The following is a 20,791-nucleotide window of genomic DNA, read 5'->3' as shown; positions in this document are numbered from 1 at the left end:
TATGTATTATATATCATCAATAATCCAAACAGATAATTAGGTTAGTAAAAAAAAAGTTTGGTTCTTTTTTCTAAGAGTCAGAAATTAGAAACAAAATGAGCTTCAGGAAAGTAAAAATTTGAGGTTCTTATATAGGTTATAATACAATATAAAATTCTTCTGTAAGTTAAAATACAAATTTTAACAGTCCAGAATATTAAAAAATGAATTTGCTTTTTGTTACTGATAGCATATCTGGAATATGAAAAAAATGCTCAGTGAACCTTAAAAATGAAGGTTTTCACTGTTGAATTTTACAGTCTTTGTCTTCAAATTCATGTAGAAAAATGACACCAGAAGGAAGGGTGTTCTTTATCTATGCCTGCAGAGGGCATCAGTCATGCCAGGGGTGTGTCAGAGGAGTGTTGGTCCATTCAGCAATGCAACCCTCAACCCAGGTGTGCTTACAGGGACAAGCATATGGGTCAGGGAAGGTGACTGATGCTGTTGACCATGAAGGTCTGTGGAAGGAAGGAGTCCTGATAAAATTGGCTTCACTCTCCTCTGCACTGTGTGGTCCTGGATGAAATAAACACTGGCCACATCTGGCCAGGCCGTCACTGCAGCCCAACCAACAGGTCACTATTCCAAGACTTCAATTCCAGTGCCAGCTTTACTGTTAGCTGATCACTGACTTTAGACCACTCATATAGTAATCTGTGCTTCAATCTACTTGCTCTATTTACTTCCTGGTGTAATTGCCTAGGGGAAACGTTAAAAATGCATTTTAATTTTGAAAATGAGTTAAAGGTTCAATACAAGTACTCTCCAAAGGTGACCTCTTCTAATCTAATCAATCAGTCTTACGTCCTGTATTTGTAAGGTGTCCCCTGATTCTAGTGGCTTTTGTCTCTTTGTTTTCTATCCAGCAGTATAGTATTCAGTAATGCTTAAGGGTAAGCACTGGGGGCTTTGGGATCAGAGTCTTAAATTTATATCCTCACTTGATCACTTGCAAGTTGAATATCCATTCAGTTCAGTTCAGTTCAGTTGCTCAGTCATGTCCTACTCTTTGTGACCCCATGGACTGCAGCATGTCAAGACACCCTGTCCATCATTAACTCCCAGAGTTCACTCAAACTCATGTCCATTGAGTCGGGGATGCCATCCAACCATCTCATCCTTTTTTCCTGCCCTCAATCTTTCCCAGCATCAGGGTCTTTTCCAATGAGTCAGCTCTTCGCATCAAGTGGCCAAAGTATTGGAGTTTCAGCTTCACCATCAGTCCTTCCAATGAACACCCAGGACTGATCTCCTTTAGCATAGACTGGTTGGATCTCCTTGCAGTCCAAGGGACTCTCAAGTCTTCTCCAACACCACAGTTCAAAAGCATCAATTCTTCGACACTCAGCTTTCTTTATAGTACAACTCTCACATCCATATATGACCACTGAAAAAACCATAGCCTTGACTAGATGGACCTTTGTTGGCAAAGTAAAGTCTCTGCTTTTTAATATGCTGTCTAGGTTGGTCATAACTTTCCTTCCAAGGAGTAAGCGTCTTTTAATTTCAAGGCTGCAATCACCATCTGCAGTGATTTTGGAACCCCCAAAAATAAAGTCAGCCACAGTTTCCATTGCTTCCCCATCTATTTGCCATGAAGTGATGAGACCAGATGCCATGATCTTAGTTTTCTGAATGTTGAGCTTTAAGCCAACTTTTTCACTCTCCTCTTTCACTTTCATCAAGAGACTCTTTAGTTCTTCTTCACTTTCTGCCATAAGGGTGGTGGCATCTGCATATCTGAGGTTATTGCTATTTCTCCTGGCAATTTTGATTCCAGCTTGTGCTTCATCCAGCCCAGCATTTCTCATGATGTACTCTGCATATAAGTTAAATAAGCAGAGTGACAGTATACAGCCTTGACATACTCCTTTCCTTATTTGGAACCAGTCTGTTATTCCATATACAGTTCTAACTGTTGCTTCCTGACCTGCATACAGATTTCTCAAGAGGCAGGTCAGGTGGTCTGGTATTCCCATCTCTTTCAGAATTTTCCACAGTTTGTTGTGATCGACACAGTCGAAGGCTTTGGCATAGTCAATAAAGCAGAAATAGATGTTTTTCTGGAACTCTCTTGCTTTTTTGATGATCCAACGCATGTTGGCAATTTGGTATCTGGTTCCTCTGCCTTTTCTAAATCCAGCTTGAACATCTGGAAGTTTGTTGTTCACATACTGTTGAAGTCTGGCTTGGAGAATTTTGAGCATTACTTTACTAGCATGTGAGATAAGTGCAATTGTGTGGTAGTTTGAGCATTCTTTGGCATTGCCTTTCTTTGGGATTGGAATGAAAACTGACCTTTTCCAGTCCTGTGGCCACTGCTGAGTTTTCCAAATTTGCTGGCATATTGAGTGCAGCACTTTCACAGCATCATCTTTTAGGATCTGAAATAGCTCAACTGGAATTCCATCACCTCCACTAGCTTTGTGCGTAGTGATGCTTTCTAAGGCCCATTTGACTTCACATTCCAGGATGTCTGGCTCTAGGTAAGTGATGACACCATTGTGGTTATCTGGGTCATGAAGATCTTTTTTGTACAGTTCTTCTGTGTATTCTTGCCACCTCTTCTTAATATCTTCTGCTTCTGTTATGTCCATACCATTTCTGTCCTTTATTGTGCCTATCCTTGCATGAAATGTTCCCTTGGTATCTCTAATATTCTTGAAGAGATCGCTAGTCTTTCCCATTCTGTCATTTTCCTCTATCTCTTTGCACTGATCACTGAGGAAGGATTTCTTGTCTCTCCTTGCTAGTCTTTGGAACTCTGCACTCAAATGGGTATATTTTTCCTTTTTTCCTTTGCTTTTTGCTTCTCTTCTTTTCACAGCTATTTGTAAGGCCTCCTCAGACAGCCATTTTGCTTTTTTGCATTTCTTCTTCTTGGGGATGGTCTTGATTCCTGTCTCCTGTACAATGTCACGAACCTCCATCCATAGTTCTTCAGGCACTCTATCAGCTATAATCCCTTCAATCTATTTGTCACTTTCACTGTTTAATCGTAAGGGATTTGATTGAGGCCATACCTGAATGGTCTAGTGGTTTTCCCTACTTTCTTCAATTTAAGCCTGAATTTGCCAATGTGGAGTTCATGATCTGAGCCACAGTCAGCTCCCAGTCTTGTTTTTGCTGACTGTATAGAGCTTCTCCATCTTTGGCTGCAAAGAATATAATCAATCTGATTTCAGTGTTGACCATCTGGTGATGTCCATGTGGAGAGTCTTCTCTTGTGTTGCTGGAAGAGGGTGTTTGCTATGACCAGCGCGTTCTCTTGGCAAAACTCTATTAGTCTTTGCCCTGCTTCATTCTGTACTCCAAGGCCAAATCTGCCTGTTACTCCAGGTATCTCTTGACTTCCTACTTTTGCATTCCAGTCCCCTATAATGAAAAGGACATCTTTTTTGGGTGTTAGTTCTAGAAGGTCTTGTAGGTTTTCATAGAACCGTTCATCTTCAGCTTCTTCAGCATTACTGGTCTGAGCATAGACTTGGATTACTGTGATATTGAATGGTTTGCCTTGGAAATGAACAGAGATCATTCTGCCGTTTTTGAGACTGCATCCAAGTACTGCATTTTGGACCCTTTTGTTAACTATGATAGCTACTCCGTTTCTTTTAAGGGATTCTTGCCTACAGTAGTAGATATAATGGTCATCTTATTTAAATTCACCCATCCAGTCCATTTTGGTTCACTGATTCCTAAAACGTCGACGTTCACTCTTGCCATCTCCTGTTTGACCACTTTCAATTTGTCTTGATTCATGGACCTAACATTCCTGGTTCCTATGCAATATTGCTGTTTATAGCATTGGACTTTGCTTCTATCATCAGTCACATCCACAACTGGGTGTTTTTGCTTTGGCTCCATCTCTTCATTCTTTCAGGAGTTATTTCTCCACTGATTTCTAATAGCATATTGGGTACCTCCCGACCTGGGGAATTCATCTTTCAGTGTCCTAATTTTTCGCCTTTTCATACTGTTCACGGGGTTCTCAAGGCAAGAATACTAAAGTGGTTTGCCATTCCCTTCTCCAGTGGACCACATTGTGTCAGAACTTTCCACCATGACCCTTCCTTCTTGGGTGGCCCTACAAGGCATGGCTCATAGTTTCACTGAGTTAGACAAGGCTATGATCCATGTGATCAGATTGATTAATTTTCTGTGACTGTGGTTTTCAGTCTGTCTGCCTTGTGATGGAGAAGGATAAGAGGCTTATGGAAGCTTCCTGATGGGAGAGACTGACTGAGGGGAAATTGGGTCTTGTTCTGATGGGCGGGGCCATGCTCAGTAAATCTTTGGTACAATTTTCTGTTAATGGGTGGAGCTGTGTTCCCTCCCTGTTATTTACCTGATGCCAAACTATGGTGGAGGTAATGAATATCTGTAGACAGTTTATTTAATCTCTCTGAGCCTCAGTTTCTTCATCTGTAAAATAGGACAAACCACCTATCTCATAGAGTTGATATGAGATTTATTTTCTTCCTTTCCATCACCTACTTGCATTGTTTGGATATTTTTAGTCCCTATCCTTCATCATTAACTCAGGGCTCCATTTTCTAATGACACTTTTTCTAATCACTTCAGTCCCCCTTGATTTCTTTAGGTCCTGAGAAAGAATCCCTTAAATTTGCATAGTAACCTAAAGTTTTCATGGAGCTTCACACTTTGACATACCTTTTATCTTGTATTAATCTCACAATAGCACTATAAAGCAGGCAGAATAGAAATTAGTCTTGCTAGTACTTAGGCATTTTTACAGTTGAGGAAACTAAAAACTCAGAGAGGCTAAATTAAACACCCACCATCACTCAAGACTAGATCTATGGGCTCTGAGCTCACAAGAGTGCTTCCTTCCCTATCCTACCCATTTCCCAACAACTATTAAAACAGATCCTGATGCTGGGAAAGATTGAAGACAGGAAGAGAGGGGGACAACAGAGGATGAGATGGTTGGATGGCATCACTGCCTTGATGGACAGTGTTTGAGCAAGCTCCAGCAGTTGGTGATGGACAGGGAAGCCTAGCGTGCTGCAGTCCATGGGGTTGCAAAGAGTCAGAAACGACTGAGCAAATGAACTGAACTGAACTGATTACAACACAAAGTCAGCAGTACAAAATTTCAAAAAATTGCTAAAGTTTCTGGTATTTTAGTCTTATTCCTCTATCTACATATACAAAATGTTTTCAAAGGAAAGAGATTGTGTTATCCATTAATCTGAATCTTCTATAGTATTTAATACAACGTGGGAACTTCAAGAAACAGCCGGTAAAAACTTGCTGGTTGAACCTACCAATGGCACACCTTAGCCACTCCTATCTTGTAGAGATTCATTTTTTCTCAAAAACATGTTTAGTGGCTAAACATCTAGTTGCTAAATTGTGTCCAATTCTTTCGGGACTCCATGGACTGTAGCCTGCCAGGCTCCTCTGTCCATGGATTTTCCCAGGCAAAAATACTAGAGTGGGTGGCTTCTCCAGGGTATCTTTTCCACCCAGGGATCGAATCCACATTTCCTGTATTAGCAGGCAGATTCTGTACCACTGAGCCACCTGGGAAGCCCTTCTAAGAAGATACAAAACACCTTTTAGTACTTTTTCACTCCCATTCATGTTCTCTTCCTTTACCCTTTTCCTTCTGGGTTCCAAACTCCACCATATCATTTGAAAGAGTATTTGGAAGTTTATGGGAAAGGAGATCAATAAATTGAAGTTCAACATGTGATTCTTGTTAAAATTATTTGCTCTGTGTTACTAATAGAGAAGGCTTCCCTTATGGCTCAGCTGGTAAAGAGTCTGCCTGCAATTCAGGAGACTCAGGTTCAATCTCTGTGCTGGGAAGATCTCCTGGAGGAAGGCATGGCAATCCACTCCAGTATTCTTGCCTGGAGAACCCCATGGACAGAGAACTTTGGTGGGCTACAGTCCACGTGGTCACATAGAGTCAGACACGACTGAGTGACTAACACACATACACATTAATAGAGAAATGAAGTTTCTACTACTTTCAGAAAATGTTTACTATAATCTTTGTAAAAATATAATCATTGCAGAAATGAATCATCTTATTAGAATTAGCAGTTATCTCTAGGATTCTGTTAACAATTTCTCTCCTAGTTTGAAACTCTAGATTACTGCCTCTTAAAATTTAGGAAACCAAAAAAAAAAAAAAAAAAACACCCAATGTTCTACAAAGTGTAATACATCTAAAGAATGGAATACTACTCAGCAATAGAAGGGAATGAACTATGATACATACAACAATACACATGATTCTCAATATCATTATGCTGAGTGAAAGGACAGATACAAAGACTACTTATGATTCCATTTATGTAAAATTCTAGGAAATTCAAATTATAGTGACAGAAATCGAATCAGTGGTTGCATAGGCATGGGGCAGGGAATAGAAGCAGGGAGAAGCAGGATCAGAAAGGAACCTGAGGAAACTCTAGTGGTTGATGGATGTGTTCACTGTCTTTTGTTTTCATTGTCTTGAATTTCATGGGCATAGATGTACATCAAAAGGTATCAAAGTGGACATTTTATGTACCATTTATCATATCTCAAATACACCTTATTCAAGCTGTTTAAAAATTTAATGTTCATACGAATCACCAGGGGATCTTATAAAAATATATATTCTGATCAGGGCCTGAGATTCTGCTTTGCTAACAGTTCTAGGTAATGCTGGAACTTTCGCTCTGTGGACCACATTTTGAGTAGCAAGGCTTATGTGACCTAATTTTACATTAGCAGATATTGTGTTCATTTACAGTATATGGTATACTTTTTCTGTTCTGAAAAACTATAAGAAAACAAATAAGAGACTTACGTTGACAGGAAACCACATGTAGGAATCCTCTTCAGGATATATGAACATTCCATATTCTTCCTTGGTCATAGATTCAAATATACAGTGAAAAAACTCAGACTTCACCCCTTCACCCACAGAACGAATTTCTTTAATAAATTCAACCTAAGAAAAGAGAACATTGTCAGGTCCATATTTAAAATATAATGCCTTGACCTTTACAGAAAAGTTTCAAGCCTCCTGCCATCACCAGAATTCACAGAATCTACTCTTCTTACCTAACTGTACTGTGTTCTCCCTGACTTTGCTTCTGATAGTGGGTGCCATGAACGTGTTTACTGTCAGATTACTGTATAGTGAGTACATAGGTCCCTCCCATGGCCACATGAACCAAGTGAAGTGAGATTCTGGCGACACTCAACATTCACCAATTATGTTGACCAGCATCTTGAAAAATTCCTTAATTTTTCTCTCTTGTCTAGCTTCCTCTCATCAGTCAGCCTTTACAACTTAGGCTACAGTCAACAAATATTTGGTTTCTTCTGCCTCTCCCCTCATTAGGACTTCAGATAAACAGCCCTCCCTGTCAGCCTGGACTTGGCGCCTTTGTTGGAAATTTCAGAACTGACTGCCCAGGGCCCTCACGTGAGCATCAATAAGAACTGGTCCCTCTTTTCTAAAGTCTACCTCGGGGATTTGTAGTGCAAGTACTATCTTAGATTTCCTCCCATCTCTCTAACTACTCTTTGTTGTAAATATTTATGTATTTATTTGGCTGTGTCAGGTCTTAGTTGCGGTATGTGGTATCTTTAGTTGGGACATTCAAGATCTTTAGCTGCAGCATATGAACTCTTAGTTGCGGCATGCATAATCTACTTTCGAACCCAGGCCCCCTGCATTGGGAGTGTAGAGTCTTATCCACTGAACCACTGGGGAAGTCCCTCTAACTACTCCTTCTACACTTCCCTTCCAGTCTGTTTCTTTTTATCTTTTTAATGTAAATATCACCAAGCTTCACTGAGAGTTCTCTTTCACTTCTCTTTACCTAGATTTACCTCCTTGGCCTTGTCCATCATCATCAAGGGCCTGCCTCACATTCCATCAAGATACACCAATAATAAATTAAGCTTGCTTCTGATTTTCTTACTTCCACTCATTTATACTAGCAAGGTTGTCTTTGCTATGGTCAGGACATGCTCATAAAGAGCTCAACAACCTTGCCTTGTTGAGAGTCTATACTTTGATTGGATTTCTCTTGAATTTTACCTTCTTACCTCTTTGTCATTTCCTGTAGGCAGAATCACTTTCTATTGATTTCCTCATAATCAAGAAATAAACGAAAATAGGTACAGAGGGAGACAAAAACTAGAAAGCCTAGCTTATAAAATCCTTTCCTCATTTTCCATCAGAGTCCTGAGGCCCAACTCTCAGAGTCTGACTTCCTCTCTGAGAACCTAACTTTTCCCTTCTTGGCTGATATCAGGAAAATGCACTCCCTTCTGGACAGATGTCAGCTCTCACCTACAAAGTTAATCTTTATTCTGTGGGCAAAGGATCTGAGGTTCCACACAGTAAAAACCCTACAGATGCCCCCAAGGATGAAGTGAAGGATGGCTAGGAAATGGAACCAACACAGTGGAAAGTCTGTGACTAAAACTAGAGCCAAAATGCAGTAAAAGTATCCATTCTACCTGCCGCTTGCTGAATGCATTCATTGCCCCAATTCTTCACCCCTCCTTGGCCTAGGTCTTTCACATGTGGCCTTACAGTTCCTCTCATTAAAAAGGCTGAGTATATTTTGCCAGCCTTTGACTTGGGTTCAGCCATGTGACTTGCTTTGACTAAAGCCATGTTTGTTGTATAACTGGGCTTGCTATCTTTTTTTTTTGGCGGTGGCTTGGCAGGGTGGGTGTGGAGGGGCCTTGCTATCTTGTACCTCTGACACTGATATGCAAACATGTTTGTGTGTCCTAGGAAGAAGATGGAAAACATAGGAGTCAGGGCGAGACTGCCTGAGCCAGGCCAAGCCTAGGTAACCAATCCCTAGCCAACTCTCAAACATGTAAACAGGTACAGACAAAATCTGAAAAGCCACCCAGATGAGTTCAACTGAGAGCAGCAGAGTCTCAGCAAAACTGCAGATCTGTAAAATTACTATTTTAAGTCACTATACTTTGGGATGGTTCATTATGAAGCATTTCTATAGCCAAAGGTAACTAATAGTTAACTCATAGTGCCAATGGTCAAACAAACATCCTGGAGCTTTTCTCTGAAGGGTAAGCAAGGAATCCTGGAAACTATTAGGCTGATAACTATAGTTGCAAATACAGGTTCTCCTTGTACCACATTATACAAATGTTTCCCCCACACACATTAGTAAAAATATTACTAATTTTTTACGTTTTAGCGTACCACTAATGTTTTCCGGAGGTCAGTGTCTTCAGCTTTGCTTAACTGACACAGAGCATCTTCAACTAAGTGACTTCGTCTGACTCTAAGCGTAAATGAAGGGGATTCATCCCTTCTTTGCAGAATTATTTCCCCAAAAGCCATGTAGTTGTTCACTTCAGATTCCTAGAAAAAGAAATATTTTAGGAATCCTCATAGGAATACAAGAAATTGTTTAATATTCCAAATAAACATTTTATATAGCACACAATTATGCCAACCATTGCTATATATACTCATATCGCAGTTACTTAAGTAAAAGAGCATTGTGTCTATAATTTGGAAGACAAAGAGATCATAAGACCTATGGCACCAAGGAATTGTGCAAAATGATGGAATACTTACACAGCCATTAAAAAAAAACTAACAAAATTTTGCCTTTTGCAGCAACATGGACAGACTCGGAAGGCATTTTGCTAAGTGAACTACAACATATGTAAAAAGACAAATTACTGTATGATATCATTTACCTGTGGAATCTAAAAACTACAACAAACTAGTGAATAAAACAAAAAAGAAGCAAACTCGCAGATACAGAGAAACTAGTGTTTACCAGTGGGGAGAGGGAAGCTGGGAGGGGCAATATAGGGGTAGAGGGGAAGGGGTACAAACCATCAGATATAAAATAAGCTACAAGTATATATTATACAACACAGGGAATATAGCCAATATTTTATAATAACTATAAATGAAGTATAACCTTTAAAAATTGTGAAGCACTATACTGTATGTCTGTAATTTATATAATATTGTACACCAACTATGATTTAATTTTTTCTTTAAAAAAAAGGTTGAAAGAAATAGAAAAAAAAAAAGAAAAAAAAAAAGGTTGATGGAAAATGTTATAGTGGAAGAATGTAGTCACCATTTGAACCCACTGATGAATCAGCATGAACAAAAGTGAAACCACCAGAAATAATGCACTGAAATATGGAGAGGTGAAAAGAAATTGGGCCTGGAATTTGCTTTAAAATACTTAAAAAAATACGGGAAATCCCTGGTGGCCCAGAGGCTAGGACTTCGAGCTTTCACTGCTGAGGGTGAGGGATCAAGCCCTGTCAGGGAACTAAGATTCTACAAGCTGCATGCCACAGCCAAAAAAAGAAACTTTAGCAAAAATAGTAACAACTAAAAAATTTAAAAAATGATAAATGAAGTATGGCAAAATGTTGATGACTGCTGAAAATTTGTGCTGGGGTTTAATATGCCATTATCTCTACTTTGTATATATTTGAAAATTTTACATAATAAAAAATAAGACATACATACCGGCATTCTTATTTGAGAATCAGCTTGCAATAATTTAATTTTGGATGCCAAATTAAAGATAAATGGAAAATCACTGAAAATAATCCCACTGAAGTTTTCTACAGGTATCTAAAAATTAAAAAGACAGAAGAATTTTGATAATCAAAAGAAAAGGAAACCTTTATTCCTTTACCTCACTACCTCAAATTATTTACCTCCATACTTTATAGAATTCATTTTTAGGAATCTAAATTACCTAGAAACAAATTTCTAGGAAAACGCATTTGCTTTGCAGCTAAAAGATGTTTTAAGTTATCCAAGAGCATCTACTTTAGCAAATTCAGCATTACAATGAGGGCATTTTCAGATCTTAACTTACAAAGAAGCTACATAGCTATTAATGTATTCCCCTTTTAAAGTACAAAAAAATATTCAGAAAGTAAAATATTATTCTTACCAGTTTTTTTTCCTTAAGGAGCACTCTTCTTCTGTCTTCATAAAAGTTCAACAAAAAGGACAATTCATTTATGTGGAACATATCTTCTGGTAATTGACAGCTAGTCTTGTTTACCTTAAAGAAAATACAACCTGTGATATTTATTTTCTATCAATGAATAACTTAATCTATTTTTATACATGCTTCAGTTCAGTTCAGTTCAGTCACTCAGTTGTGTCCGACTCTTTGCAACCCCATGGACTGCAGCACGCCAGGCCTCCCTGTCCATCACCAACTCCCGGAGTTTACCCAAACTCATGTCCATTGATTCGGTGATGCCATCCAAGCATCTCAATCCTCTATTGTCCCCTTATCCTCCTGCCCTCAATCTTTCCCAGCATCAGGGTCTTTTCAAATGAGTCAGCTCTTCGTATCAGGTGGCCAAAGTATTGGAGCTTCAGTTTTAGCAGTCCTCCAGTGAATATTCAGGGTTGATTTGCTTTAGGATTGTTGGTTTGACCTTCTGGTTGTCCAAGGGACTCTCAAGAGTCTTCTCCAGCACCACAGTTCGAAAGCCTCAATTCTTCGGCACTCAGCTTTCTTCACAGTCCAACTCTCACATCCATACATGACCACTGTAAAAATCATAGCCTTGACTAGACTGACCTTTGTTGGCAAAGTAATGTCTCTGCTTTTTAATATGCTGTCTAGGTTGGTCATAACTTTTCTTCCAAGGAGTAAGCGTCTTTTAATCTCATGGCTGCAATCACCATCTGCAGTGATTTTGGAGCCCCAAAAATAAAGTCTGACACTGTTTCCACTGTTTCCCCATCTATTTGCCATGAAGTGATGGGACCAGATGCCATGATCTTCATTTTCTGAATGTTGAGCTTTAAGCCAACTTTTTCACTCTCCTCTTTCATTTTCATCAAGAGGCTTTTTAGTTCCTCTTCACTTTCTGCCATAAAGGTGGTATCATCTGCATATCTGAGGTTACTGATATTTCTCCCAGCAATCTTGATTCCAGCTTTTGCTTCATCCAACCCAGCGTTTCTCATGATGTACTCTGCATATAAGTTAAATAAGCAGGGTGACAATATACAGCCTTGATGTGCTCTTTTTCCTATTTGGAACCAGTCTGTTGTTCCCTGTCCAGTTCTAACTGTTGCTTCCTGACCTGCATACAAATTTCTCAAGAGGCAGATCAGGTGGTCTGGTATGCCCATCTCTTTCAGAATTTTCCACAGTTTATTGTGATCCACACAGTCAAAGGCTTTGGCATAGTCAATAAAGCAGAAATAGATGTTTTTCTGGAACTCTCTTGCTTTTTCAATAATCCAGCAGATGTTGGCAATTTGACCTCTGGTTCCTCTGCCTTTTCTAAAAACCAGCTTGAACATCTGGAAGTTCACGGTTCACGTATTGCTGAAGCCTGGCTTGGAGAATTTTGAGCATTTTGAGCCTAATCATTAATCATTAGGGAAATGCAAATCAAAACCATAGTGCAATATTACCTTATGCATATTAGAATGGCTATCATTAAAAAGATAAGAGAGAAGTGTTGGTGAGGATGTAGAGAAAAAGGAACTTTTGTGCACCGTTAGTGGGAATGTCAATTGGTGTGGGCACTATGGAAAACAGTATGAAGCCTTCCTCACAAAATTAAAAATGAACTACCACATGATCCAGCAATCCCACTTTTGGATATAAAGCCAAAGGAAATGAAATCACCTGCTCAAAGAGATATCTACAGCCCCATGTTCATTTCAGCATTATTTAGAATAGCCAAGATAAATAAACAACCTAAGTGTCCATGGACAGATGAATGGATAAAGAAGATATGGTGTGTATATATGTATACACACATACACTGATACATACATATATACACAATGGAACTTTATTCAGCCATGAGAAACAAGGAAATTCTGCCATTTGCAACAACATGGATGGATGGTGAGGATATTATGATAAGTGAAATACTTCAGAGAAAGGCAAATATAGTAAGATATCACTTACACATGAAATCTAAAAAAAGCTAAACTCAGAAACAGAGTGGGGTGGTGGTTTATAGAGTTGGGGGTGGGAGAAAAGGAGAGATGTTGGTTAAACGGTACAAACTTTCAGTTATAAGATAAATAAGTTCTGGGGATCTAATGCACAGCATGGTGATCATAGTTAACAATACTGTACTATATAGTTGAAAGTTGCTAAGACAATAGATCTTAAGTGTTCTTACCACACTAAATAAACAGTAACTATAAATGTTTTGTAATATATATATGTCTAGAAAGGGCAAAAGTGGAAGCAGTAACATATTTTATTTCTTTGGGCTCCAAAGTCACTGAGGACAGTGACTGTAGCCATGAAATTAAAAGACGCCTGCTCTCTGGAAGGAAAGTTATGGCAAACCTAGACAGCATATTAAGAAACAGATACCTCTTTGCCAACAAAGGTCCATATAGTCAAAACTATGGTTTTTCCAGTAATCACATACAGATGTGAGAGTTGGACCATAAAGCAGACTGAGCGCCAAAGAATTACTGCTTTCAAAATGTGGTGCTGGAGAAGACTCTTGAGAGTCCCTTGGACAGTGAGATCAAACCAGTCAATCCTAAAGGAAATCAACCCTGAATATTCACTGGAAGGACTAATGTTAAAGCTGAAGCTTCAATACTTTGGCCACCTGATGTGAAGAACTGACTCATGTGAAAAGACACTGATGCTGGTGAATATTGAAGGCAAAATGAGAAGTGAGCAACAGAGGATGAGATGGTTGGATGGCATCACCAGCTCAATGGACATGAAGTTGAGCAAACTCCAGGAGATAGTGAAGGACAGGGAAGACTGGTGTGCTTCAGTCCATAAGGTCACAAAGAGCCAGATAAGACTTAGTGACTGAACAACCACAACAAATCAAATTAACACACTGTACACCTTAAACGTACACAATGTTCTATTTCAGTTGTATCTTAATAAAGATAGAGGAAATATACTACTTTAGAAATATCAGTGCATTATTACTTCCGAAAAGCACTAACTTTTGCACATAATACTTTCTCCTATTGAGACTGATATTTTGTGATGAAACAGTACTCTTGCCTGGAAAATCCCATGGATGGAGGAACCTGGTAGGCTATAGTTCATGGAGTCACAAAGATTCAGACACGACTGAGTGACTTCACTTTCACTTTCTTTTTGTTTTGATTACCAATTGAACAATTTATATTTATAAAAGCATCTATTTTAGCTAATTATTTTTCAATTGAACAATACCAATTTAATTCTGCTCATTTATTTAAAATGCTCTGGCTCCTTCCTGTCCTCCAATAATCATTACATTTATTAGTAGCCTAATCTTAGGTTACTTCTGGATTATGCTGTATACACTAATGAAAATGCTGAATCCATATCAATGTATGACAAAACCCACTGAAATGTTGTGAAGTAATTAGCCTCCAACTAATAAAAAAATAAAAAATAAAAAAAAATAAATATAGCAAAAAAAAAAAAGAAAATGCTGAATCATTGTCATATCTGAGTATTTGTGCCTGTAATATATTATATATACTACATACATATTATATATACTATGTAAGATATTCCACCAGAGCCTATCCAGTTAGCAAAACAAACAAAATTCTAAATACTTCAGGTCTGAATCAAATATTTTCATTCTTGCTGTGGAAAATAAAATAAGACTTCAACTGGCTAAGAACTAAGGGAACTTGATTTAGTAAAATGGTGTATACATTTCTTTAGATGAACCCTTACCTTATACACATCTTTCATCACTTCCAGAAGAGTTTTAACATTGTGGTTACTCTGAACAGGTTCAGTCCAGCAAAACATTTGATAGATGATGGCAGTTTTCAGCATCTGGACAAGTGAGTTGAGAGAAGATGCTTGCAATGATGTCCAACACCGCTCTGAAGGGTGTAAAATCAGCCATGATAAATATGCACCTCCAAAAAAATTCTCTCAGTTTTCTAAGTTCTTTAATGTAAGAAATAGATCGTATTTTCCATTTCTGATGACATAACCCATAAATCATGGGATAACCTTTTTAAAGGATAACATCCTGGACAATATTTATTACTCACAGATGTGGAAAAAATGTTGCTCCCTGATTAAGTATCTTTGGAATTAAAAGCTCAAATTCAGGTTTCTGAAAAAATGTGTTGATAGTTCATATTTATGCTTGATTACTTGATTGATTTCATGATTTTCAAACTGAAAATTCCATAGGGTATTTATAAGGTCTGAAAATATACACAGGTGAAAACACAGAATACATATGCACACACACATATATACACACAAGACATGAAATGTGATTAAGGACAATTTTAATCTGAAAAAAAATTATCTATGTTTTCAGACTTTATGATCACCTATGATAGATGGATATATTTTTAAATTAGCTCAGTAACAATATTTTAGTATCACTGAGTTACAAACTGAATTTCTGCACCTTTAAAAGAAAATTCTCAGAAAACAAACAAGCCAAATGTTAAAATGTATTTTCAAGTTAATGTAATTAAAATAGTATGACCCAGATGCATGAAAGGCAGACAATGTAGCAGACTCCACAAATGGAATCAAATATACATGAGACATTGGTATATGATGAAAGAGGTATTGTGTATTACTAGGGAATGAAACAGATCACTTAATAAATGTGTGACAACTGGAAACTGATCCCCAAAAATGAAGTGTAATCAAGATAAACTCCATGTAGTTCAAAGATTTAAACATAAAAATGAAACAATGGAGGGACGGATATATTGGGAGATTGGGTTGATATAAACATATTACTATATATAAAATAGATAACTGATAAGAACCTACTGTATGGTACAGGGAACTCTACTCAATACTCAGTAATGGCCTATATGGGAAAGGAATCTCAAAAAGAGTGGATTTTTATATATTATAACTGATTCACTTTGCTGTACAACAGAAACTAATACAGCATTGTAAATCAACTATATTCCAATAAAAATTCATTAAAAGAACGAAACAATAAATATTCTAATAGGAGCATGGGAAATCTTTAAATTTCATCATGAGGTAAACTTTTTGAGAAAAGATCAGAAACCATAAAAGAAAATGTTAATACAGTAGGCTGCATAAAAGTGTTTAAAAATATGCATGGCAAAAATACCAAAAAGTAAAAAAATTTCAGTAACCTAAAGAAAAAAAATAGCAACTCATCTTATGGATAAAGAATTAATTTTTAGGACTTCCCTGGTGGCCCAGTAGTTAAGAATCCACCTGCCAATGCAGGGGATACAGATTCGATCTTTGATCCGGGAAGATCCCAAATGCCAAGGAACTGAGCCCGAGAGACACAGCTACTGAAATCCTGATGCCTCGAGCCCATACTCCACAACAAGAAGCCACCACAATGAGAAGTCCTTGCATTGCAACAAAGAGCAGCCCCTGCTGGCCTCAACTAGAGAAAGCCTGCACGCAGCAGCGAAGACTCAGCTCAGCCAAAAATAAATACATTTTTAAAAAGAACTGTCTTAGTAGTTTAAAAAACTTCAAATAGAAAAGAAAGATACTAACAACAAATGGAAAAATAGGTAAGAGGACAGAACTGATGGTTTGTAGAGTATGATATGCAAATGTAACTGAATATAGGAAAGCCAGCACAACTTCACTCATAATGAGACAATTTAAATTAAGATATTCTTAAAAATTCCCTGGAAGTCCAGTAGTTAGGACTTCACCCTCCCACTGCATGGGGCATGGGTTCCACAAGCAAGCCGTGTGGCAGGGCCAAAAAGGAAAAAAAAAAAAAATAGATTCTTCTTTTCAGAGTGGTATAGACCAAAGTTAGGATTACACTGTGGAGAAATGTGTGGGCTGATGCTTTCATATTAACTGATGAAGTATAAATGGTACATCTTCTGTCAGAGCTGCCATGTTGCCCAATTCCGAGGGTGATAATGTGAATGGTGACCACTTAAGTTGGGCAATATGGTGGCCCCGACTTCCGTGGAGGGTCATTTGGCAAAATCTCTCAAGATTTAAAATGCACATACAATCTGATCCAGTAATTTTGCTTTCTGAAAATTTCCCGCGTGTGTAAATATATATATATAGATTGATTTATATAAATATATTCATATATTTATATAATTATATATTAAATTATTGTATAATATATATTAAATATATATAATTATAATATAATTATAAGCAGGGAAATTTCCAGAAAGCAAAATTATTGGGTCTATATATATACAAAGAAATGTATGTTAGAACTGCTATAAGAGCAAAAATTTAGAAACAACTAGTCATGTACGTGAATAGAATACTATTCAGCCATTAAATTGGAATAAAGCATTCATATAAGTCAGATAATATAATGATTTCCATAATATAGTGCTTTGTAGAAAAAAGCAAGTTGCAGAAGAATGTATGCTACCATTTGAAAAAAAAGAATATATTTCTATATGTTTTTATAGAGTATCTTTCAAAAGTTATGTAAGAAACTCTACTCTGTAACTGCTTTGTGGGAGGGAAATTAGGTGGCTATTTCACCATATATATCATCTTTGTATCTTTTAAGCTTTAGACCTTGAACATTAGCTCAAAGTCATAAAAGGACATCCCACAGCACTGAATAAAATAAAAAACAAGAACACAAAGATGAACGTTTTTCCCGTTATGTCTGATCAAAATACCTAAAGTTTTAAAACACCATAAACAAAAAATTTTAAAGTATGGTTTTATCTTGACTGGATTCTCTATGGTTGTGAAATTCTGAGGTCGAGTCCATGACTGAGTTTAGGAACTACACATGTTTTGTAATAATAAGAGTAATGATTATCTATTCAATCGTGTCTGACTCTTTGAGACCCCGTGGACTGCAGCCCACCAGGCTCCTCTGTCCATGGGATTTTCCAGGCAAGAATACTGCAACGGGTTGCCATTTCCTTCTCCAGTGGATCTTCTCGACTCAGGATTTGAACCCATGTCTCTTGTGTTTCCTTCATCTCTTGTGTCTCCTGCAATGCAGGAGGATTCACTGAGCCACCAAGGAAGCCCATTATAATAGTTTTGAAATCAAGCAGGATCCTGTGGGGCCCTCTTAGCAAAAGGGCCTTCCTGCGACTCCTTCCTGTGTCTTCCCTGCTTCTTGTTTGCAGGGGAAAGGCTTCAGCCTCCTAGACCTTCCCTGAATTTCAAAGGGCAGATTCAAACTGTTACTCATTAGGAAAGTGAAGGAATGCAGAAACGAAGGAAAAGCAGTCAAGAAACAATAGTGGAGGGATGGGGCAGGGTCCTGGTTCCTCCTCAAAGGATATATAAGACAGTTTGACATATATCTCTGAGTTCTACAGGAACTAAGACGCACTCACGTGGAGGATGGTAACTTCAGGCTGATCACAAGCACTTGAACCCCAGACTGTTAACAACCAGAAGGCTGCAGACTGAGATTCCTGGAGCACCACCCTGTTACCTCACCACCAAGCAATCAGAAGAAAGTCCCACACTCAGCAGCCCTCCCTGAAAGTTTTTCTTTAAAAACTCTTTCCTGAAACCCATCAGAGGGTTTAGGTCTTTTGAGCACAAACTACCCATTCTCCTTGCTTGGCACTTGAAATAGACCTGTCTCTGCCCCAAACTCCAATGCTTCTGTTTGTTTGGCCTCAATGCCTATCGGGCACACAAACTTGAATTTGACAATAGCTTTAGGTTAATCTTTTCAATAATACACATACCACATACTCAAACATTTGTATAGTATTTTCAAATCTATCTAAAATTTGTTACAAATTCCATTTCAGACAGTATTCTACTGAGAATATAGATAAAGTGACATAAAAGTAATCAAGCTTACTCAATACTTCTGAAGATTGATTGGTCATTTTATGAACAGCCTCTGCAAATGGAACCATCAGAGTTATCCAGTTCCTGAAATCAAGCATGACAGGGCACTCTGGGAGCAGAAGGAAGACTGATAAAGCTTCTTGGTGTGGAGAACGACATGGAAGAGCCCCAAGCAGATTATCCCTGAGACATGTGGTTATCTGTGGTTGAAAAACAATCAGGGAAAGGCCCAGGACATATTAGATACAGTATCATAAGAAACAAGATATAAGAAGAGAGGTTTCACATCTACTATGTTCCTAATGGAATAATAATTTGGTTTTCCTAAAACCTACTATTCAAACTCCATCATTCCTTGATATCCCAAAACCCCCTAAAGTAGTATGTGAGAACCATCCTCCCTATTTTATGTTGGAGTCAATTAAAGAAATAAAAGTGAAATCACATGCTTGGACCTACTGAACAAATCGTGAAGGTTGCTTAATTAGAAGGGATCCATACCTAAATCTATCTGACCTAAAATATACCGTAGCAGAGAAAATGCCATATATTCACCTCATCAATCCTGTTTCATCTTCCTTCAAGGCTCACAGGAAGATGGCATTGCCCAGCCTCCCTGCAGTTAGGTGGAGTCATGTGACGAGGTTCCAACTAATGGAATGTGAGGGAAGGTGATGTATGATACTTTCAGGCTTGACCCCTAACGCCTCTCTGTGACCTTTCACACCCTTTTTCCTCATCTGCCAATCAACATGAAAGATCTACTGGAGAATTTTATGGCCCTGGGGCCTAGAATGCCACAGAGAAGGGTCCTGAGACACCCCTGCATGAGCCTGGGCAGAGGCAGGGGAGGTAACAGAATCTACCATGCCCAAATATGCCACTCTGACATGACAATTATTTTAAGCTGAAGGCAAGTGAGAAAAAGTAGATACAGAATGTGCTCTCCAGCCTCCCCCATCTTCCTGAAAACAGAATATAAATTCCCCTCATCAAGGTGTCCTCCTGTCCACAACTTCCTGTATCAAGAAGGGCATAACAGTCTCACTAGCAGAGCTGAGCTGGCCCTGATGAAATCACCACACAGCAAACCGTAATACTTAGCCCTTATCTACCATTACTTTCTTCATATATCTGCCTTCCCACCATTTGCCATCCAAGAAGCTCAAAGTCCTTTTCCTTTGTCTTTTCACTTCTCTACAAAATTATTGTTCTTCATTTGCTAAGTTGCTATAGAAGCCCCAATTCTTAGCACTCCTTAAAGTTACTCATCGCTAAGTATTTCCATGTATATGCAGGATGCACATGTTAATAAACTTGCTTTTCTCTTGTTCGTCTGTCTTTTCTCAGTGTAATTTGCAAGGTCCCAGCCAATGAAACTAAGATAAAAAGAGGAAAAATAATGTTTTTTTCCTTCCCTACAGGTGCCTCCTACCTCAACCCTCTTTGGACTTTGCTGTGAGAAAAAAAATGTTTACTGTGTGAATAAGTCATTGAGATTTGGAAGCTGTTTGGAGGAGCTTATGTTTGGAAGAGGTAATCAAGACAATGTTGCCCCTTGAACTGGACCTGGGCAAATCAGAGCCTCCTCACCCACTCCCACGTGTTTGGAATGTATGCTCTGCCCACTGTTCCCACAGTGGGTGTGTTCCAAGGACCCTGCCTTCAGAGAGTAAGGTATTCTGAGACCATCTGGATGGTATATGTGACTGAACCCAGCAGTTAATGCCTCTGTATGAACTTGAAGATTCCAGTGGGTGGGTGTAGAGACCTACTCATCTTGGTGTCACCCAAGACAAACCTTGTAAGTTCCCTGGCTTATTAAACCTGCCACCTTCCAATATGGAGTGACTGTATCTTTCTTCAGTCTTTCCTGGTCCTCTGATCACAGGAGCCAGTTTCTGAACCAATAGTTTATTTATTCTAACAGATCTTAGATACTCTTTAACTATGAATGTCTG

General features: G+C 38.4%; 1 protein-coding gene and 1 long non-coding RNA gene across 5 annotated transcripts in view; one reads left to right on the top strand and one right to left on the bottom strand.

Annotated features, from left to right (window-relative positions):
- HERC6 (HECT and RLD domain containing E3 ubiquitin protein ligase family member 6) overlaps positions 1 to 20,791 on the bottom strand; it is a 52,194-nt gene that overhangs the window by 6,493 nt on the left and 24,910 nt on the right. For all 3 annotated transcript variants that reach the window (XM_043438170.1, XM_043438171.1, XM_043438172.1), the window contains exons 12-17: positions 18,841 to 19,030; positions 14,757 to 14,911; positions 11,004 to 11,117; positions 10,568 to 10,675; positions 9,263 to 9,424; positions 6,872 to 7,015 (exon numbers count right to left, since the gene is read on the bottom strand). In XM_043438170.1, coding sequence (XP_043294105.1) covers positions 6,872 to 7,015; positions 9,263 to 9,424; positions 10,568 to 10,675; positions 11,004 to 11,117; positions 14,757 to 14,911; positions 18,841 to 19,030 — 873 coding nt within the window. The remainder of the gene's footprint in view (positions 1 to 6,871; positions 7,016 to 9,262; positions 9,425 to 10,567; positions 10,676 to 11,003; positions 11,118 to 14,756; positions 14,912 to 18,840; positions 19,031 to 20,791) is intronic.
- On the top strand, positions 7,010 to 20,671 carry LOC122421996. Of its 2 annotated transcripts, XR_006263703.1 has the most exons (4): positions 7,010 to 7,495; positions 8,825 to 8,882; positions 19,416 to 19,501; positions 20,255 to 20,671. It is a non-coding gene; the product is annotated as an uncharacterized LOC122421996 (long non-coding RNA). The 2 variants fall into 2 exon arrangements; XR_006263702.1 differs by having other exon boundaries at positions 7,010 to 8,882.

This window comes from Cervus canadensis, chromosome 19, assembly GCF_019320065.1.
Source record: "Cervus canadensis isolate Bull #8, Minnesota chromosome 19, ASM1932006v1, whole genome shotgun sequence".
NCBI classification, from domain to species: domain Eukaryota; kingdom Metazoa; phylum Chordata; class Mammalia; order Artiodactyla; family Cervidae; genus Cervus; species Cervus canadensis.
This window is presented reverse-complemented; position numbering and strand designations above follow the sequence as displayed.